A 23,643-nucleotide genomic window follows, 5' to 3' on the forward strand; every position below is an offset into this window, starting at 1 on the left:
GTAGGGAATACATTTACATTGGCTGCGTGCGAGGGGGAAGTTGGGTTAAAAGATGTGTGGAATCATGACAAATGGGATGAAGGGAATGGCAGGATGAAAAATCTTTCCTTTAGGGAGGAAGACGCTCACTGCAGATAACGGTGACTGAATTTGGCGTAGGAGTGGGAATATGTTATATAAGTATTTGAAATGACCGGACAAATTGAAACCTTCCTAATTTCACTCATGATATTACATACAGTATATCGATCAAATCATCCAAGTATTCCGTTACATCCATCTATCCGTTTTCTTTAGCGCTTGTCCTCGAGGGTGAGCTGGAGCCTATCCCAGCTGACTTTGGGCGAGAGGTGGGGTACAACTACTACACCCGGGACTGGGTCGCAGGACACACCATCCACACTCACGTTAACGCCTATGGACAATTGTGAGTCTTCAATTTCCATAACATGCATGTTTTTGGTATGTGGGAGGAGGCCAAAGTGTCCTTAGAAAACCGACGCAAGCACGAAGGGACCATGCAAACTCCACACAGGAAGATGGCCAGAGCTGAGATTCAAACTCAAAACCTCAGTACTGTAAAGGAGGTGTGCTAACCACTAGTTTACTGTGCTGCCCTTTTCAGTTATACGTAAGAAAAATAGATCCAGTGGTGCCTTGAGATATGAGTTGAAATCGTTCCGAGAGACTATTTTTCTTGGCTGGCCTGGGAATGCCTCGGGATCTCCCTGGAAGAGCCGGTTGGGGACAGGGAAGTCCGGGCTTCCCTGCTTGCGCTGCTGCCCTCACTACCTAACTCCGGATAAGCGGAAGAAAATCAATCGATGGAAGGATGAGTGAATTGTAATATTAGCTGTATCGGCTATTTCTTCTGCAGTTTCTGTTCATATGCCACAAATGCGCCTTTACTGAGGTGTTCTATGAGAACTAGATTACTAGTTGGACAAATGTATTGGACCAGCTACACTTTACACTATTCTACAGGCTCTTTTTGATTTTTAATTGATAATACAAAAAAAAAAATTCAAACCGGTGTTTTTGTGTTATAGTAACACTCCATTACTAATAAGTCACGCTACCAACATAGCAGCTATGGCTCACGTCAGCTTGTTTACAGTGCGAATGCTAGCTTCGGATTGCTGGCGTTGCTATTTTGTTGACGCTGCACAGCATTCTCTGTGACTATTCATCACGACTACTCACTTTTATAATTGCATGCCATTATGAACGACCATGTTTGATAATGGCCAGTGAGGCTTTGTCAGAGATTCGGGGGGGGGGGGGGGGGGGGGGGGATTAGTGAAGTGAGGCTACATTCAAATTTATGCTAGTAGGTTTAACACTGCAAACGCCTCCTTTAATTACATTTTTTCAAAATATGTCCGAAACCCCAAAACATGTAACGTTAGGTATAACTATCTGTTGCTATGCGTCAGTGATTTGACATGTGATCAGACCGTGCCTCTTGCCTAATTAGTTAACTGTTTTATGTTCCAGCTTCGTTGCGTCCAAGCACAGGATAATCATGGAAAACTGGTGTTCCAATTTGGATTGAAATATGAAGGTAAAGCTGAAGTGCGTCTGACTTGTGATTGAAGACAGTGAGTCATCCTAACGTCATGCGCACGACCAGCTCCCTGTATTGCCTCTTCTGTCACATACATTTATGTTTAATCTCATTATCCTGACTGAAATTGAATCCAGGCTTTGAGAGATTCTGCCCTTTTTGGGGCAGCATCAAACAATCCATTATGATTTAACATGACAATTCATTTCCAAAACAGCACTTCTTGCTGTCAATTTGACCTGGCCACACGTAGATCTCTGCTCAAACCTTTGTATTATTCAACTTCAAGGCATTAAGAGGACACTCTCTGACTTCTCTGAATGGGCTGTCCCTGCTGCGGGTTTCCATTTGGATGCAGGAGGTGAAAATACCTTTTGTGTTTGTCACTGGTGAGGTTCGCCTTGTTGACCTCATGTTTCAAGGACTTCTCCAGCGAAGGTGGCGCATCCCGAATTTTCAAGGATAACATCAAAGTATCTTGACCAGCAGGTAGGGTCTCCTCGTCTCCTCCCTGCTGCCCCAAATGCTGCTTTGCGTAGTCAAAACCTTGAACCGGCTGAGAAAAAATAAAATAAAAAAGGATCTAAAAAAAGTTTAAATGAAAGGAACAATATGAAACCGTATTTTACATTAATGTAATACCATCAAATAATTTTTCAGTGTTAGCATTACTATCAGCGCTAATTGGCACATTAAAAGAATCAAACAACTTTCATTATGAGAAAATCCATTGCAACACACACCAGTTCGGTTAGCATTTAGGATGTACATTTATTGGCATCTTTTCTTTGGCTTATGGGCATGTCGTTCTTTGTTACAAATATAGATTTAAACCTGTCAAAATACAGTATATGTATAATATACAGTACACACTACTCACCAAAAAATTATTTTCAGGATGAACCTAAAATGCCCTAGAACCCTTTACATGTGAACGTAATTTGACAACTGAAATCTTTGAATGCACATGTCCAACTGTTCAATGTTTTTCAGTAGTTTGTACACAACTTGCTGTTCTGTAATAAGGAGCTGAATGGCAAAATTCACATCAGGTGTTCGATCCATGAATCGACCAATACAGTTCCTGTTTCATTTAGAATTGCCGTTCAAATAGTGCACAGTTTGACATAATGACACCAAGATGACACCTGTTAGTTGATCAACAGTACCTCACCATTTTGAGGTTTAAACAGGACGTTCTCATAGGAATCAGAATCAGAATCAGAATCATCTTTATTTGCCAAGTATGTCCAAAACACACAAGGAATTTGTCTCCGGTAGTTGGAGCCGCTCTAGTACAACAGACAGTCAATTTACAGAACACTTTGGAGACGTAAAGACATTGACAAAAAACAATTGTGCAAAATGATGTAGAGTCCTCTAGCACTTAGAGCAGTTCAAATGACTGGTCACTGAGCTTTGAGTGTCACAGAGTAAGATCAGCACGTTGAAATCCTTGGAAATGTATTGGTCAATTACAGTATGCATCCATCCATAAATCCATTTTCTACCGCTTATCAGAGGTCGGGTTGCAGGGGCAGTAGCTTTAGCAGGGACGCCCAGACTTCCCTCTCCCCAGCCACTTCATCCAGCTCTTCCGGGGGGATCCCGAGGCATTCCCAGGCCAGCTGAAGGACGTAGTCTCTCCAGCGTGTCCTGGGTCGTCCCCGGGGTCTCCTCCCGGTGGGACGTGCCCGGAACACCTCCCGGAACACCTCATCAGGGAGACTTCCGGGAGGCATCCAAATCAGATGCCCCACCCACCTCATCTGGCTCCTCTCGATGTGGAGGAGCAGCCGCTCTACTCTGAGATCCTCCCGGATAACCAAGCTTCTCACCCTATCTCTAACGGCGAGCCCGGACACCCTGCGGAGGAAACTCATTTCGGCCGCTTCCCACAGCTCGTGACCATAGGTGAGGGTAGGAACGTAGATCAACTGGTAAATCGAGAGCTTCGCCTTTCGGCTTAGCTCCTTCTTTACCACAACGGATCGATACAAAGTCCACATCACTGCAGACACTTCGCCGATCCGACTGTCGATCTCCCGTTCCATTCTTCCCTCACTCCTGAACAAGACCCCAAGATACTTGAACTCCTCCACTTGGGGCAAGATCTCATCCCCGACCTGGAGAGGGCACGCCATCCTTTTCCGACTGAGGACCATGGTCTCAAATTTGGAGGTGCAGATTCTCATCCCAGCCGCTTCACACTCAGCTGCGAACTGCTCCAGTGAGAGTTGGAGGTCACGGCTTGATGAAGCCAACAGAATCGCATCATCTGCAAAAAGCACAGATGCAATACTGAGGCCATCAAAGCAGACCCCCTCTACGCCTCGGCTGCGCCTTGAAATTTTGTCCATACAAGTTATGAATAGAATCAGTGACAAATGGCAGCCTTGGCGGACTCCAACCATTACCGGAAACGAGTCTGACTTACTGCCGGATATGCGGACCAAACTCTGACATTGGTCGTACAGGGACCGAACAGCCCGTATCAGGGGGTTCGGTACCCCGTACTCTGCTCCCTCATGGGAAGGCGTGTCGGTGAAATTGAGGTCTTTGAAGTATTCTCCCCACCGGCTCACAACGTCCCGAGTCGAGGTCAGCAGCGCCCCATCCCCACTATACACAGTGTTGATGGTGCACTGCTTCCCCCTCCTGAGACTCCGGATGATGGACCAGAATTTCCTCGAAGCCGTCCGGAAGTCATTCTCCATGGCCTCACTGCACTCCTCCCACGGCCGGGTTTTTGTTTCAGCGACCACCAAAGCTGCATTCCGCTTGGCCAGCCGCTACCCATTAGCTGCCTCGGGAGTCCCACAGGCCAAAAAGGCCCGATAGGACTCCTTCTTCAGCTTGACGGCATCCCTCACCGGTAGTGTCCACCAACGGGTTTGGGGATTGCCGCCACGACACGGTGGCCTGTCGGCCACAGCTCCGGCCACAGCTCCGGTCGGCCGCCTCAGCAATGGAAGTGCGGAACATGGTTCACTCGGACTCGATGTCCCCCGCCTCCCCCGGAACATGAGCAAACTTCTGTCGGAGGTGGGAGTTGAAACTCCTTCTGACAGGGGATTCCGCCAGACGTTACCAGCAGACCCTCACAATACGTTTGGGCCTGCCACGTCGGACCGGCATCTTCCCCCACCGTCGGAACCAACTCACCACCAGGTGGTGATCAGTTGACAGCTCCGCCCTTCTCTTCACCTGAGTGTCCAAGACATGCGGCCGCAAGTCCGATGTCACGACCACAAAGTCGATCATCGAACTGCGACCTAGGGTATCCTGGTGCCAAGTGCACGTGTGGACACCCTTATGCTTGAACATGGTGTTCGTTATGGACAATCCGTGATGAGCACAGAAGTCCAATAACAGAACACCGCTCGGGTTCTGATTGGGGGGGGGCATTCCTCCCAATCAGGCCCTTCCAGGTCACACTGTCATTCCCCACGTGAGCATACAGTATACATTTTAACATAAAAGCACTCATAGGTGTATTCCAATGAGTTATGGTGAAGAAATGAAAGAGGTATTTAATAATAAAATAATATTTAATAAAAAGTATAAATAATATTCAAGGCATCCAAAAGAAAGCCATGAACCCAGCTATCCAAAAATAACAGAAAATGTTACTCATATTTGTAGACAAACCAGGGAAAAACTGTGTTTACCCCAATGAGTTATTGTGAAGAAATGAAATAGGTATTTAATATATTCCAAAAGTACAATTAATATTCAAGGCATCCAAAAGAATGCCATGAACCCAGTTATCCAAAAATAGCAGAAAATGTTACTCATATTTGTAGACAAACCAGGGAAAAACTGTGTTTACCCCGCTGCTGTGCCTTCAACTGCAGAAGATAAATTGATTTAACGAAAGCCCTTTTCATCTTCTTCCAACTTCGTGTCCAATAAACACTCACAGTGGGTGGTGATAAAATGAGATTGGCAAGTTTTCATAAAAATATGATGGATTAAAATATTAAAGTGCATTAGGGAAAACGGAGGAGGAATGATTTAGTGTTTGTATAGAGGAAGGTAGCAATCACATGAAAGAACACACACGCACGCGCACACACAAACACACTCAACACACACACACACACACACGCTCAGATTGAAATACTGTATACATTGCTTTGAACGCAGCCGTTCAATGTTGCAAAATCAATGTGGCACTCCACTGAACAAGCTCTCTCTTTGTATTAGTGCACACCCTCATATAGTCTATAGAAATCACTGAATGTTTAACCATGTCTAATATTCAGTTAAAGTTGCAATAAATTACTAGTGCAGCAATATATGCACTGACCACGTTTGTCAGAAGCAACCAATCACCATTTTTACTCAAAGGGAAATCACTATGTGGGTGGTTACATGCGAATATCGCAGCGGGATCAATTGTGTACTGTAATAACTGTGGATTACAAACGGTAGTGTAGCATTTTTATTAGTATCAATAAAGCAGCAGAATGTGCTGAGGGTGTCACTTTTTGTTTTCATTCATCGACACTGATCCGTTCGAGTGAAGAGAAGCCCAACTCAGCAAAAATAACAGTACACAGGAGGTGCTCAGATGAGTTTGAGCGGGATATATCGACAACCTGCTTCATTGCAGTCTTGTAAATTCACACGCCTGTGCTTCATAAACACTTTGTGTAAAAGCTGGCTGGATCTGTCACGTAACATCTGGAGGCTGCTTGAAGCCAATTGTCTTTCATCCAAGAGAATCCCATTGTAAAAAGCGTTATTGCTCCAATGGGCTGCTGTGCTGTTAGTTTTCATCAGCACGGCAAAGTATACAGCAGTGTAGATAGTTCCTTCTAACCCCTGATTTGGCAGCATGCAAAGACAGAAAATGTTGTACCTGGTGATAGTAGTTGACATCCCTCCGATACGCCATCTGAAAGTGAGATAAAGTGCTTCAACAGTACAACGTAGGTAGCTACAGTACGTCTCATCATGGAAGAATAGGCTAAATGAAAGACGGAAGATTGATTGAATGGAATATTGGATGATGGGATGAATGGAAAGCTATATGTTCTGAGATAAATCATAGTTTGATGTTATAACGATCCCTTTTTTTTCTTTCTTTTTTTCACTTCTAATCAGCTCAATCGATCCACTTTCTTCATATCACTGAGCAGCTTATTCCATCCATCCGTTTTTCAGACCGCTTGGGGATCGGGGGCCTACCTCAACTGACTTCAAGTAAAAGGCTGACTGGTTGCCAGTCAATCCACATACTGTATGGAGGCAGACTACCAGTCACACTCACATTCAACTGAACCTATGCTGCCTGCATAGATGTCAGGTGAGAACCATTGCACCATGAGTGACACAATGTATTTCATTAACTAATTTCATTTACTATTACGAAATAGTGGTAATTGGCTGCGTGTAAGACACGAATATTACGATAGCCAGCTTTTGTAAAACATAGCAAGGCCATTTCCCAATAATGAATGGAATTTTTGGAACACTCCAGCCTGAGCTCAGACTTTCCAAAACACAGTTGTTTGCATATAGACAGGAAAACCCTAATTTATTTTCACGTTTTAGTGAATGGTAGTCACATGCGGTCAAGCAGAACGTTTGTGGGTATAGCTTAGCACAATTAGAACTGGGCAGCAATAGTCACATTTGGCCATAGGTTTGAGACCCTGCAGGAAATACAGGCCAACAAACTAAACATACTTGTCACTCTCTTATTATATTCAAATTGTGATGCACAACAACATGACAATACTGTATATTAAATAGTAGATATGTAAGAGACTGTTGTGAAAGATCATGTGATATAAGCAGGCATTTTGTGTAGCTGTAGCGACACCATTCACTTGCGACATTTGGAATCACAGCCAAACTAGTTGCAGATGGTTGGTAAGTCATTAAAACTAGTGGCAGAGCCCATGTGCAATGGCAGTAAGTTGTTCAGCGGATTTCGGGTGATTGGCTTGGTGTGCAGCTGGCTTGAGAGAGAACTATTTTTAACGGGGTGTTTGAATGGATTGTCGAGATGGAAAGGATGCAATTCAACATACAGATGTATAGACTGTTACCTTAGCTCGTGGATTGAGGTTTCCAATGGCATCTGCTTTATAGTCCTTCTTGTTCCTTCTGCACAGCACAGCTGTGATAATGAGGATGACGAGCGTCACGACAGCTATTGGCGCCAACACTGCGGCGATGATCCAAAGGTTATTTGGAGGGTTCTTGACCACAGCTGAAGAATATAAACCATTTTCATTACCATCATAATTTCATTGCACCAATCATGTTTTGTTTTTGGGTTTTTTTTAACTCAAATGGCTACACTTTTTAAATGATTGTTTCAACATTGCTCGTGTTAATGTTGAATAGTGAATCACATGGTTTGTTTTGATTTGATTTGACCATTCCTGGGTCTACCCCAGCTCTTGCCCGTAGTCAGCTGGAATGTGATTCAGCTCACCTGAGACCCTAATAAGGATGTTACATAGAAAATGGATGGATAGCTGGATGGATATCAGATCGTAGCGAGTACTGTACATTTTCTGGTATGTAGATGGTCTCTGCTGTTTTTGTATTCATTAAAACAAGACTGCTAAGGAAGATAATTGTTCTACTTCATCTTAATTTAGACAAGATTAGTGATTTGCTGCCATTTTGGGGTATCTTGGTGCTAGGAAAGTATGTTGAAGTGAGTTGAATAGCTTCGTTTAGACAAAAGTAGTGCTTTACCGCCATCCTGTGGCATGTTGGTGCTAAGGAACTGTGTTGAAGTACGTTGAGGAGCTTCATTTAGACAAAAGTAGTGCTTTGTCACCATCTTGTGGCATCTCCAGGCAATTTAAAACTTTCTGGTGGGGGGGGCGTTAATTTTTCAGATTTTTGCTTTTTGCAGCAGGTCTCTTGAAAACACAGAGGTTCACTGTATATACAGTTGTAAACTCAATGTCGTATTGAAAACTATATAATGTGGTACAAAGCATAAGTGGACCCACGTAATTATGTGCTTGTTGAATGCATAATATAATACACAGTCTACTTTATCATCCTAAAACATGCAAATGTGGCCAATACACCTACGCTATAATACTCTACATTCTGCTCAACCTAATGTTGAGTCTATTGTGGGCAACAATCTACTGTACGAGAGGATGTTGCAAGCCCTTAACTCCCTTAACTGTCTCCCTCTTATACTGTTCACCAAGCACCGAGCAGCTCTGCAGCCTGAGCAAACAGTGTCCTGCCGGCAGTCTTTGAGAAAGATTATAGCACACAAAGCTTCCAGCAGCTCTTCTTTCTAAACCCACTATGGGGTTTGAGGTTGTCTGCGTCCACTTGTCAAACGCTTTAATGATGCTGTTGCTTACGTTCTGCTTGCAGCTGAACAAAGTAGCCCAGGGTGAGCGCCATAGTCTGAGAATCCACAGTGTTGAGGACCTTGGCAGCTGATGTGCCCGCTAAGGGATAGCCATTGTGTTGCACGTAGTAGGTCATCTCTGCTGGATTCTTCAATCCCGGCACCCTTCTGACACTCACCATCTGACCAGACCAAACAGAAGAAGATCAATACAATAAATATCAGATGTGCTGGCATCTTCACATTTAGACAAAGATAACAAGGCTTGTTTTGATGAGCAGGGTCACAGGCAAGCGAGAGCCTTTCCAGCGAATCCCAAACCAAACTGAACCTTACTAGACATTCACATTCACAATTACACCTACATGCAATTCATCTAGCTTTTCCACTGCACAAGTACTGGCTTGGCTCAGCTCAGCTCGACTCAAATCGGTTTGGAGCAGTAATTGTTCCACTTTTAAATACACGAAGCTTAACGAGGAACTGCAAAAATATTGATGTATTGATTGCATCACTCAGGATGTGGTATGCTAACAAACAACAAGAGAGGAAAATGAGAAGCTCCTGTATTTACTTCTGAGGATGTGGTTGTTGGCAATGTTAAGGAGATGAATTCTACCTGAGTGGAGACTGAGGGCACCCAGAAAATGGAGCGCTGCGGCCAAGTAGAGACTGTGGAGTGTAATATTGTCGACAGTAGAGTTAAAGCATAACAGGCTAATCTTAAGGTTAGGATGTGTGTTTATTTTTCTCTTTGCGCCATGCATCCTCATGTGTTACAATGACTGGACCAATGGTCAGTGGTTTACATTGTTCATATGGTACAGTATCAGCTCAGCACACTTTGAAATTCTGGCTGACCATCTCCCAGAAATAGTACCTGCGCTGTGGGAGGAAGTTGGAGTACCCAGAAGGAACCCACACATTACTTCAGACAGTAATGGCCAAACTGAACACAACATCCTAATGTGAACCTTGATGCTCTGAAGCAGACATTCTCACTGCATGCTATAAATTCATTTGAGTCACTCAGTAGGATCTAAGTTGTGTTGCAACTGAGAGCTGCCATTCCCCACGGACGACTGTCTCTATCATACCTGGACAGTGTAGCTGCCTACAGCGGTAGCACGTCTGAAGCGAGTGCCCTGCTGGCGGGCCAACACAAACAACTCGGCGAGCCGCTGCTCCATCAGACTGGCAAAGCTTTGGTACAGTTCAGCCAGGCTGGCGTTGTCCACATCCTGGATTACTGCGAAGGGGGACGACACATGAGAGAGCCCCAGTGGTTTGTTAGAAATCTTTCAGTCACAGAGGCCAAATTAGACACGTGTCCAGAATGTGTTTGCAAAAGTTGGGTATTTACATGATTTTAATTTCTACTACAACCAGGAAGTGAACCCTAGTACTTGCTGATTATCTACACAAACTCACTGATCAATAATCACCTCATTAAGCTTCCAATTTGTTTAGGGTCAAAAGGCCATATTTCAGACTGTGTGGTTTGTTGAGTGTCACTAAATGTTGTTATCAAGGAGAATACCTTCAACAGAAGTGCAGGTTCAGACAGAAGCATTATGATCTGAAAGGTTCATTAGCAGCCTTTGCCACTGCCTGACAGTAAGTTTAGTAAGAAACTGGTCTGCTAAGAATTCATGATCGTCTTAAATATCTACACACTGCAACAAGGGAGGCTTATTCCGACACACAACAGTAAGGTGAAGGGGAAAAAAAGAAGACAATATTGATAGTGAAATAATACTCGTACCTGTGATAACCCAAAAGTCTCTGGTGGCGATAGAAGTGTTTAGGTTGTGATACTCCAGGGCTGGAAAAATAAATAAAAATATGTATTATATTTAACTCATCTGACTGACATCTAAAGATGAAGTTGTTTCGTTTGTTCCTTTTGAGCATACAACTGTGTTGAATGCATAATTTATGTTTTACTGGATATAAAACTTAATTAAAATTACATCAAAATCATTTGTACATACAATACAGAAATGAAATTGTAATTATTTATTGCTCATATTTGTTTTAAAATATTGAAAAGTCAACATGAAATAAAAGGTAATTATTTGTAATAAAAGCAACGATTCTGTTATAGTTGAATAATTGAATATATTTTGTTTCAGTCACCATTCTATTGCTTTTGGGAGACATGCGGGAAAAATACAATGATTGTAAGCAGCAAAGCAATTACATTAATTCTCATATCTCAACAGTCATTCTAACAAGCGATATTCTATGTTAATTGAGCATTCAATCATTGTAATCTGGTTATGAGGTGTAAAATATCTGATGTAGTGTGATACAAATCTGAGCTGGCTGCATGTCAGACAAACAAAGCAGCAAGGAGAGCGCTCAGCTGCCTAAGCTCTGGTCAATGCTGTGTTCTTTTTATATCTATTTCCTGCCTGATTAAACTCCTGTGCCGCGGGCTGCTGCAGTGTTTGCAAGGATGCTGCATCGCTGGCCTGTGAAAGCAGACTCATGTACGCGCAGGCATGATAGCAACCAAGCAATAGGAATGGTGGCTGAGGAAAAGACGATGCCAGTCAGCATTGAAAACATACTGTAGCTACAGGGCTCAATGCAAAATCAGTTTAATAGAAAAGTCAGTTCAGGTCAAAGGTAGCACTGAAGTAGTTGGACTGGTTCTCGGATTGAAGACAGAGCTGGAGCCATTCGGCTGAGAGGTATTCCGAGTCACACTTTGCAAGTTCATCACAGACGGAGAGCAATGACGTGGCCGCTCACAATGTGCATTAGATTTGTTGCTCTTCCACTTCAGTCCTGTAGGGGTCGAACTGTTGCAGAACAACACACATGTCAAACAAACCAAGAAGAAGAGGAAGTTGTGGCTATCGGAGTATTAACAGTATGACTTATGCATGCTGTTCATCCAATTTTCAGGGTGTATGCTCAGCTTCATCTGGACTCATCATAGTCAGATTATAGAAATTCTTACGGACAAACCAATGACATGATCAACTCTTCCACTGTATCGCCTTCTTATCCCAGTTCCATTCCAGCATCCATTCTGCAGACTCATCCTATCCAAAACTTCTCAACAAAACTCACTACACAGGGCCACGTTCAACTACCTGCTCAACTACACAGCATCATCACAACAATCTGGTCTCCCTGGCAACGGCCTGACCTGCCCTTGTGTGAGTCCAGAATGGAGCTACAGCAGGGCCTGCTTAAACTCAAACAGTGACACGCAAGGCAATTTAAACACTAACACTTCCCACTCCCCTTCCTGGTGGCCATATTCCAGAAGAAAAAAAGGGACTGTTAGTCTTAGCATTGGCTTGTTTTTTTCGTCTTCTTTTATTTGTATGAATGGTCAATCATCTATATATAGTCACACGTACACAATCGCTCACAAATTACTACATCAATGTTGCTGTTTCATTATTTAGTTCTTACCAAATCCATCCTTAATTTTGTGCTGAACTTAAAATCTTGCATGGAAAGACGTGATGTTTAGAATTTACATGCAGCTGAGATTACAGAGAGTAATGGATCTGGTAAGATTATGAGGGGGGAAATGAAATGGGGATAAAAGATGCAAGAAGGAGGAGATGAGTTTCCCGCCTTGGTGCAGTGGAAGCCCCCCTGGGGAGGGGCCAGACTAAGAGAGCAGTTAAAGGCTGTTGGGCCCACACGCTTTGTCCACTTGGAACTCTATCGACCTTTTTGCTGAAGAATCTCGACCGTACCAGTCCAGGGTGTAGCCCACCTTTCGCTTGAAGTGAGGTGGGATAGGCTCCAGCTCCACACGACCCTGAACAGGACAAGCGGTATAGAAAATGGATGGATGGATGGATGGATGGAATCTCATATGCGGATAGAAAGACTCGCTCATATCCGCTTTTTTCCTCCTCCTGATTCTGCACGCATCGTGACTTTGAACTGGCAAGTTGCGACACACTTTTACCGCTTTATTTTTTCCACCGGCAACGAGACGGCCTGCGAGGGCCATGACGGACTCCACGTCAGAATCGAATGGATAGTCGGTGTCACCAAATCAGCTCTGCCTTCATTTCCATGCATCCAACTCTCCTCCTTCCCTATGTATTTCCCAGATTTAAAATCTTCATTCTCTTCTTCAAGGAGTGAGTGCAACTTGCTTGGCTAATGGGGTTGATGCATTAGCTATTTGAGGTGTTTAAATTTATCATAGCACAAATTACCTCCTCAATCTCAACTGGTGTTGATCCAGTCTTCCATATCACACACTCATTTCAAGCTCCAGATTTCACCCACTGCCTCTTATCCAAACTTCTACGTGTCATTACCCTTCATTTATCCTTTATGTTATTCATAGTTTAGTTAAAGGTCCCATGCCATCAAAAGCCAATATTTTCTATTGTTTTATGCATAACGTATAGGCCAAAATGACTTTGTGACATGGTTTAAGTTTGACATCAATGCGGTTTGTCAAATGAATGCAAAAGGCAATAAATGACATAAGGCTTGCAAAACAGGTGGATTTGAATCGACGACAGCGTGACATAGTTATGTCAGTTAATATTCAAGTATTCAGCATTCGAGGATTCACTTATTAGCAGATTTGTTGAAAAACTCACAGTGACTGTCTTTGTGGTCAGGCCAAACTCATGTCCAATATAAAAAAAATATACCTTTTGCGCAATCGTGTGGCATTTTAGTGCCAAGCAACTACTATATGTTGAAGTAAGGGGGAGCTTCATTTAGTCAGGCCATAGCTTAAAATAATGCTTTGTAGCCATCTTGTGGCATCTATAGGCAATGATAAACCTTTTTTTTCATCCTTCACTAGTAGATTTTCACTATTAGTAGGTTCTCACTATGCTGCTAAACATTTGCACCTTCACAGCAGGAGGATGCTTATCCCTGTTGACTTCTGGTGAAAATCGGACTACAACCTGTACTGGTCACCAGTCAACTGCACGGAAACTGATCCCGTGCCACCTGCATGAAAGTCAGTTACGTAAATCACAAGACAACTAACGGGCACAAATGAAGCTGATGACAAGTTACCAATGTGGCTGTTACCTTAGCCCCATGCCATGAATCATGTTCAAGAATGTGACTTACTGCATGTTCTGTTGAATGTGAGGAGGCAAGTGCTATAAAACAAATGGTGATCAACACCTGATCTCCCACATCACGCTTTTCAGGCTTGGCGGAGGAAACGGTATCACGGCAGTGTGGTTTGAGCTGTTAAAGGTGGTTGCGTACACACATCAATCGAAGGTTATCTGTAAATCAAGGCAACGTCAGCAGATGCTTTTGTATCAGATGTGGTGATGCGAGGTAGGCAGTTTTTACCTTCTCATGGTCATTAATAATTGGCTCTGTGTCAATTTATTTTAATGGGAGGCTGATCTTGTAAGCCTCCAAATAACAGCTTCGGGGTGTTGCAGAAAGAGCTGCCCATTGGTGGGATTTGTCTTCAAGGAGCTTTAAATTTGAGACTGGATGATGCTAATTCAGCTATATTTTTCTCCATAATTCTCAACCATATACTGTACATCAATGGACCTTTTCATAATGTTTGTAAACGAGAGGCGCCGGCCAGGGTACTCCCGAATGCCAGAACATGAGTGACTACCGCTGACCTGACCAGACAACTGTGACAAAAACTAGCTTTGTTTTAGGGTTTTAGGATTTTTTTTCTATGTCCTCCAAAAAAAATCTAAATTAATCCAGAGAAACCTGTGGGTGAGGAGAATAGGTTCAATGGATGTTGTAAATAGTTGTACACAGAAGATCGCAAGATTTGCATGTAGCAGTTACTTCTAAAGGGACAGACTGGGAACCAAACCTCCATGCTCGGGTTTGTGGAAGGAATTTTCTCATATGTATTAAATGTTTGGTTGGGTTGTCGTTGAGTCATTTCAAGAAAGTCACTTAATTAGGCAGTCCCTAAGTAAACATGTTTAGTATGTCTGAATTTCCACCACATCTAGTTTTGAATCAAATTACTTGTTGGAATGTATATTACAATCAGCGTTAGGTCTCGATTCAAAATTATTTACCTGAGATAACTTTTTCATTTCGACTGACACTTCTTATATTCAAACTAAGGTGGTGGAGAAGAAGGCTAAATTTATCTCAATCGCTCTACCTTGGTCAAATGACATAGAAAGGTTTGTGTACTCTGAGAATGCTTGAGCTTTTCCCACCGAGAAGTACGAGTGACATCTTGCATGGTGAAAAGGTCTATAGGAAGTTAAAAATGATACCATATACACTAGGAGGTAGATCTAGTGTTTTAACTCCAAATAAACTTTAGCCTGCTACCCCCCTTGTATTCCACTTGAGAGAGTCAAGCGGGAGCAAAAGAGACCGAAAGCTGTATCAAGCCCACACGGAGCACCAAAGAACCAGTGGTGCACTCGGTGTTGTATACACGCACCACAGGACGGTGCTGTATCCAGACTGTCAGAGCCAAGACCAAAGGTGGCGGGAGAATCCCCCGCTGTTAATTATTTCCGGTACAAATTGACTTGGAGGTGAGGAGGGGGTCACACCTCCTCCCAACAGCAGTGACGTCACTGAAGGACACGGTGGAAAAACAAACATCCCCTGATTTGTAGTCTTGTCTCAGTGAGATCAATTTTACGCTCTTTTCTTACACTTTGTAGCCTTCTTTCATTCTTGGCACCAAAACTGTTTGGAGGCAACTTCCCTCCCTAATGTAATTTTAATGAGCGCTTAATTCAATGCTCATTAACAGCATGCAGATACATCTTAACACTCTGTGCAAACAAAACGGCCATATGTCAATAGTTGATTCAGAATAATGCTTATAGCATCCGCCAGTGAAAATTTAATTTAAAAAAAAGCATCAAATACATATTGTTCCATTACAATGCCTTCTCTAAATGTATTAAAATGTAACCTTTCTTTCTAGCTAAAAGAAGGGGAAAACAATCATATTGCCTTTGAGACCACTCACAGGGGCCCGACCTCTAGGCGTTCCATGCAAAACAAAAACAATGCCGAGGTTGGTAAGATTGGATTGTTTTGTTTGCGGCGAGACAATTTGACCTGCAGCAATCGTGACAACAAAATCTCATCTTTTTTTGGCACATTATACCAAATAACTCAGTGGAGTGTGAAATATCCACACCCCTACTGACACACGGAGAAGTTTGTCCTAAATTTCAATATCTGGTGTAAGAAATAAATGCAGAACATTACAGTTTATGCGCTCTCTTATCGTCTTTCAGTGTGTCCCCTTGGGCGATGCCATTTGTGTGTGACACCAGACTATTGTATTGCAGCTCAGGGAAGAGTATGTCGCCCCAACATTGCATACGGAAACAGGAATTTTGTAGATGATCAAATTTTTATCATGAAAATAAATGAATACATTCCTTTCTAGTCTCCTAAAATTCTTTTCAAAATTGCTTCTTATTAGAAGTAAGAATTTTGACTCAAAGCAATTGAGGCTGTATGTGGGATGAGAACAGACGGCACACTAGGTCTCTACGGGAATGCTGTTTAGGTTCATGGTGATTCCCTGTCATCATTGCTTTTTCTCCTTTAAGTACATGTAAAACATAGACTGCGAACTTGGCTTCCAAATTAGGCTGAGATGAAATAGGTACAGTTAATTTGTTTTTAGCAATGACAGCGCCGCAAGGTCGCAAAATATTTGGCTCACGGTGAGGGTAAAACAGTGCATCACCTCATATTAAACAAAAGTCCACAAAAATCTACGAGCAGCATGCTCTGTTACACGCAGGTTAAAAGGTTGCCGTTGGCATCAATCTGAAGGAAAAAAAACGGGGCCGTTAAATTGCACTTGATGTATTTCATGGACCAAATGGTGACTTACGTTCAGCGACGATAAGCGGCGGGTAGAAGAGGAAGTAGCCCACCAGCTCCGAGGACAGCTGACCAAGGAGGTTTGAAGCAGTGGTGCCATTAAGAAAGACAGTCCCATTTTTCACACTGTAAACCAATGACACAGCAGGAGAGCCTGCAGCCTGGGAGACACTCAGCATCTGGGTACAGGCAAATTAAAATGAGGGGATACAGAAAATTACATTGGAGGAAGAAAAGGGAAAAGCAATAAAGCATATTTTTTTTTATAGAATGAATACATAAACCACACTTTTTTCTCACATCCCAAATGAAAAGACTTGTAGTTTCCTCACCTGTACAGAAAGTTTTCTGTTGTCACTGACCGCTTTGGCCTTTGCTTCGGAAAAAACCTTCTCCAACCTCTCTTCCATCATTTGGGAAAATTTACATGAGCGCGGATCATCGGCAGCTCCCACAAACTGGAGAACTGCGGAAGAAACAGGAGAAGACTTTTAGAATGATTAATTTAGAATGAAGAAAGTCTGAAATACATATTTTTTTCCCTTTATTCTTCCTGACCTGTTTTCAGCTGGAAGCCAGGAGCCGGGCTGCTTCTCCACATTGCAATGGGAATGGGAAGTGCTGTAACCATGGGGAGGTACTGTCGCAGGTCTGAAATCAGTTTATCGCGACCATAAGCATCCAAGCCCGAAAGCACCATGGAGGGGACGTAGACCATGTCTTTTCCAGTCACGTGATAAGCCACAGTCATGTTGGGCGAACCAAATACAGTCTCCACCTAAAAACATTACAACAATTGAAAGTCTTACAAAACCAGCCACTGCATTTTATGTTGCATGATAATACTGCTAACAAGCAGCGGATGTTATGGTATTAAAGCTTATATCAAATACAGTATAATATAATCCATCCATCCATTTTCTGAGCCGCTTCTCCTCACTAGGGTCGCGGGCGTGGTGGAGCCTATCCCAGCTGTCATCGGGCAGGAGGCGGGGTACACCCTGAACTGGTAGCCAGCCAATCGCAGGGCACATAGAAACAAACAACCATTCGCACTCACAGTCATGCCTACGGGCAATTTAGAGTCTCCAATTCATGCATGTTTTTGGGATGTGGGAGGAAACCGGAGTGCCCGGAGAAAATCCACGCAGGCACGGGGAGAACATGCAAACTCCACACAGGCGGGGCCGGGGATTGAACCCGGGTCCTCAGAACTGTGAGGCTGACGCTCTAACCAGTCGCCCACCGTGCCGGCTGTATAATATAATAGCACAAAAAAAAATCACCATACATACGGTTCAGTCTGTTTGAATTTAAATGATAAAATACATTTTTAAATCATTTCATTATGACTTATTATTCAAGGTGATTTTTGTTTTTCCATATTTTGTGGTGTAGTATGTTTTAATAGTAACACAATCAGAGTTCCTTTGCACAGGACAAATGGTTGTAGACCTGTATTCACACCAACTATCTTTTCTTTGTACTTCTACATCAAAGGACATCCTTTAACCAGTTAAAGACATCCTTTAACCAGTTGTATATTGGGGTTGTCCTGCTTCCCCCCCTGACAGAAACCTGTCTGGGGTTTACAACCGGGGCCAGATCTTCAAAGAGAACTGTTTTTCATTATCGCAGCAAAGGGCCCCAGGGAGGGGGTGAGATTGACGAGAGTAAAGAGACACCAGCAGGCGAGTGCGAGTCCAAATATGGTCATGAGGAACGGCCATCTCCCGGGTGCCCCCAAGGAGGGGCTAATTCCACGCCCAGAGAATTAAACCTTGATAAACTGAGATCCAGGGGTTTTTCGGGGGCTTTTTCGTCGTTCTGGCAATGTAAGCAGCTGTTATGACACTAAGGCTTGTTCAATAAATCGAATTAGCCCAAATGCCAAGTGTCTTGAAGTCTTCATTCATCCCATGCCCGACGGACGTTGGAGTTCTCCCGGGTGACCTCTGACTCGGAACCACAGGCGGAAAAAATCCAGCACAGTGGCTCCCCCTTGGAGGCTACAGCACCCTTAGCATTTGCCTATATTACCTCATGGGCGAGCCAGCTCTGTTAAAAAGTGCTTAACTTTGTATACAATTTTCCACTCAAACACAAATCTCATTTCATTGACGTGAACGCAACAATGTTTAGGTGCTTCAGCCTCATCTGATAATCTGATGCTAATTTTATGCTAACAGAAATATTGCCCTTTCTTTGGAGTGGAATTCAATTAAAAGATTGTATCCACTGCTATCCAGCTTTAGAGCACCCATGTACGCATCAAATTAGTTACTGATTTATGGCAAAAGTCTGCACATGGGAAAGTAAACCGCACACAGTAAGCAGAAGCTCTTACTACCCAGCCAAAATACACTTAATATTGATTCATTGCCCTTGTAGTTGGGGGGGGGGGGGGAATCAAGTTACAATATCGATACAAAAGGATCATGGCTGTCCAATGTACCAAGTAAAAGTATGGACGCTTTATGATGATTTTGTGCTTTTAATGTGATCATAATTTCCTCTTCTATGTACTGTCAAACTGCAAAGAAACAGAGAAAACACATTTTATTGTGGCCTTACATCACGTTAAATTATTTTCCTCCAATAGTGTATATACAGTAGATTAGAACTGTATTGGTATCGTTGGCAAAATAATGTGGTAATTTGCATAAGAATGTTGCTTGTAACTTCATGACGAACATTTTTTTTTTTTTTTTAATAAACCACTGAAATGCAGGTAAGAGCTGGGAGGAATAATTCAGAGGCACGATACAGCCAGCGAGAGTTTTAGCTTTTCAGCAAATGAAGGCAAATAATTTTTGCAAATCATTTTCGGCAAATGTTTAACTGTGTGTTTTTTCACTTTTTGTGGGATTTTATGACTCTTACAAAGGAAGGACTAGCTTCCAGGTGTGTTCAAAGAAGAACGCGAGAAGAGAAAAATAATAACATCTTAGAGGAAATTATGTGAAGTCAGCAGACTCACATTCAAAACCTCAAGCCTCATCATACTCGTCGCCACTTGTTATTAATGCGGCGACATTTTTACATTTTACTGTTCACAATCTTTTTATACTCGTGTGATTAGTAAGAACATGTTTCAGAATGTTAATTTGTAAGGCGCATCTGTGACGTAAATCAACATCAACATTTTGTTATTAAGACGCGTTTTATTGTAACTGTGTCTTAAAATTACCAGCGGCTAACTTCTTCTTATACCGAGTATAAAAATGTTACCTCCTTGTGTTCCACTTCAAACATTCCACTTCAGCTAAAAACAGCTATCTAAAAGATGTGCATTCAAATTGATGTGGTTGATAATTTTCCTTTAATTCCTCAAAACTGCAGCACTGGTTTGCCATCATCATTGTCACATCTGAGTTTTTGCTCACCTCCCAACCATTTATAAGCCTTAATCAAACACACAGGCGACTGCCCTTGCCAGCAGCTTACATCTCATCGAATGAGAGCTCAGCGCTACTAAAAGAAGCCCAAGGATCCCGTGGTGAAATGGGTGATAGGAGTGCAATGAGGCAAACACTTTGTGAGCTTCAAGGAGACACGGGAGAGAACTGACCTTCAGGTAGGTAGTTTTGAATGACACTATCAGGTAGGTATATGTTATGTATATGGTATTGTGGCTGTAGTTTTCAGTGGTGTAGAACTTCACTCTTTCATATCAGGTGGTATAATTACCTCATTTAGCAACATGAGAGAGTTCAAAAATATATATTTGATACCCTCTCAGTGCGAGATTATTGCAATTATACCACTGTCGACATCAACCACAATACTATATACATTTTGCCACTTCCTAATCAGAAGACATGACAGCTTGATGATTGCTGCAGTCCTCATTTAGACACTGCACCTCGTCACCCACTGCCTTGTGGGACCCAATCACTCAACCTCATTGCTATATCAGTCCTCACATAGCCTACATGAGGGTCCTTGGTCTAAGTGTTCAATTTACTTGGAGTTAATAAACTTCTAAACGTGTGTCAAGGGAAACAATGGAAAGTGTTGACAAATCCTTAGACGTCTTTAGCAAAGGAAGGCTTACAGGCAGTTCATAGAAAGGTGGATGACGATCAGCTAAAAACAAATTTTATTTTAACATAGCGTGCCCATATTCACCACTTATTAAAACCACAATATAATCCTAAAGCTGTAAACCTGTCAAACCCAATGACAAAGAGGTGAGAGAAAGAACCATCCATCCATCCATTTTCCGTATCGCTTATCTTCACTAGGGTGGCGGGCGTGCTGGAGCCTATCGCAGCTATCTTCGGGCGAGAGGCAGGGTACACCCTGAACTGGTCGCCAGCCAATCACAGGGCACACATAAACAAACAACCATTCACACTCACATTCACACCTACAGGCAATTTAGAGTCTTCGATGAACCTACCATGCATGTTTTTGGGCTGTGGGAGGAAACCGGAGTGCCCGGCGAAAACCCACGCAGGCACAGGGAGAACACACAAACGCCACACAGGTGGGACCAGGATTTGAACCCCGGTCCTCAGAACTGTTAGGCAGATGTCCTAACCAGTCGACCACCGTTCCACCGAGAGAAAGTACCATTCAATTTTATTAAGATTCTGGATAAAGGTTTATGGATACTACATAGAGTGCAACTGGTAAGAGTCCTATTCTCTGAGAATTACATTTAACGATACCCTGCATGAACAGTGTGGGCAAACTGACAGACAAGAAACACAATAAAGGCACTTTATTGTCCCTTTTGTTTGAGAGATTTTATTTCCCTTTTTGCTGTTTGAGTAAAAATGGAACCTTTCCCCATTCCATTTATCCATCCTTTTTAAATACCGCATGTCCTGTTCAGGGTCGCTAGCATAGCTCAGGTGATTTCAGGTGAAAGGCGGACTACATACTAGCGCTGTCACTATTGAATCTTTTTAGAATCGATTATCCCATGGGTATGTCATCGCTTACTCGAGTAATCACTGCCCCCGAAAAAACTTTTATTTATTTTTTTTTTTTTTTTAATTTAACTACTCACATTTTATCCGCACTTATGAGGGCTGCACTTCTATCCTTAAAACTGCATATGTTGGTACTGAGTGTATGGTATAAACTCTGTACAGAATTTGTACAAAATCAGCATTTGCTAAATGGTTAGTATTCACAATTAGCATTAGCGAAATAGCGATGACCATTTTAGGTTAAAAAACGCTAACTACCATCCAGCTCACTCAAACATCATGTTGTATGTACATTCTTCTTTTTCTTTCGGCTTATCCCTTTAGGGGTCGCCACAGCGTGTCATCCTTTTTCCATGCAAGCCTATCTCCTGCATCCTCCTCTCGAACACCAACTGCCCTCATGTCTTCCCTCACGACATCCATCAACCTTCTCTTTGGTCTTCCTCTAGCTCTCTTGCCTGGCAGCTCCATCCTCATCATCCTTCTACCAATATACTCACTATTTCTCCTCTGGATGTGTCCAAACCATCGAAGTCTGCTCTCTCTAACTTTGTCTCCAAAACATCGAACCTCGGCTGTCCCTCTGATGAGCTCATTTCTAATTTTATCCAACCTGGTCACTCCAAGAGCGAACCTCAACATCTTCATTTCCGCCACCTCCAGCTCTGCTTCCTGTTGTCTCTGCCACTGTCTCTAATCCGTACATCATGGCTGGCCTCACCACTGTTTTATAAACTTTGCCCTTCATCCTAGCAGAGAGTCTTCTGTCACATAACACACCTGACACCTTCCTCCACCCGTTCCAACCTGCTTGGACCCGTTTCTTCACTTCCTGACCACACTCACCATTGCTCTGGACGGTTGACCTCAAGTATTTAAAGTCCTCCACCCTTGCTATCTCTTCTCCCTGTAGCCTCACTCTTTCCCCACCACACCTCTCATTCATGCACATATATTCTGTTTTACCAATCTTCATTCCTCTTCTTTCCAGTGCATGCCTCCATCTTTCTAACTGTTCCTCCACCTGCTCCCTGCTTTCACTGCAGATCACAATGTCATCTGCAAACATGACACTATCCTTAATCACCCTAACCTGCTGTACAATGTATTTATTTGGCTTCTCCTCGGTCCTCTCAGTGTCCCACTTCTTCTTAGCTAACCTTTTCCTTGTATGATTTCCTGTACTTGGAGGTTCCATCACCAAGTCTCCTTCTCTCCTTTCCTGCCAGAAGATATATCAAGTATTCTCCTGCCTGCCTCTCTGATCACCTTGGCTGCAGTGGTCCAGTCTTCTGGAAGCTCCTCCTGTCCACCTCCTGTCCTCCTCCTGTCCACCTCCTGTCTCACCTCTTCCCGAAAAGCTGCACAACACTCATCCTGTCTCAGCTTCCACATCATGGTTCTCTACTCTCCCTTTGTCTTCCTAATCTTCCTCCCCACCACCAGAGTCAATTTACACACCACCATCCTATGCTGTCTAGCCACACTCTCCCCTACCACTACCTTACAATCGGTAACCTCCTTCATATTATATCGTCTGCACAAGATTTAATCCACCTGTGTGCTTCTACCTCCGCTCTTGTAGGTCACCCTATGTTCGTGCCTCTTCTGGAAAAAAGTGTTCACTACAGCCATTTGCATCCTTGTTGCAAAGTCTACCACCATCTGTCCCTCCAAGTTCCTTTCCTGGATGCCGTACTTAGCCATCACTTCTTCATCACCCCTATTACCTTCACCAACTTGTCCATTACAATCTACACCAATTACGACTCTCTCTCTGTCTGGGATGCTAAGAACTACATCATCTAGCTCCTTCCAGAATTTCTCTTTCACCTCTAGGTTACAAACATCATGGTCCACGGGGATTCCAGTCTAACCTCATCTGTCAGCCTATCCTTCACCACTGCAAACAGGAAGGGGCTCAGGGCTGATCCCTAATGCAGTCCCACCTCCAC

At 43.1% G+C, this 23,643-nt stretch overlaps 1 protein-coding gene across 1 annotated transcript in view; it reads right to left on the reverse strand.

The window, feature by feature from the left end:
• kiaa1549lb (KIAA1549-like b) overlaps positions 1 to 23,643 on the reverse strand; it is a 64,200-nt gene that overhangs the window by 11,947 nt on the left and 28,610 nt on the right. The window contains 9 exon segments of the mRNA XM_061701327.1: positions 1,939 to 2,123; positions 6,435 to 6,470; positions 7,630 to 7,793; positions 8,926 to 9,097; positions 10,013 to 10,164; positions 10,681 to 10,740; positions 16,756 to 16,924; positions 17,078 to 17,211; positions 17,304 to 17,523. Of these exon segments, the coding sequence (XP_061557311.1) occupies positions 1,939 to 2,123; positions 6,435 to 6,470; positions 7,630 to 7,793; positions 8,926 to 9,097; positions 10,013 to 10,164; positions 10,681 to 10,740; positions 16,756 to 16,924; positions 17,078 to 17,211; positions 17,304 to 17,523 (1,292 nt within the window).

The sequence above is a fragment of the Phycodurus eques genome, chromosome 2, assembly GCF_024500275.1.
Source record: "Phycodurus eques isolate BA_2022a chromosome 2, UOR_Pequ_1.1, whole genome shotgun sequence".
In the NCBI taxonomy this organism is placed as follows: domain Eukaryota; kingdom Metazoa; phylum Chordata; class Actinopteri; order Syngnathiformes; family Syngnathidae; genus Phycodurus; species Phycodurus eques.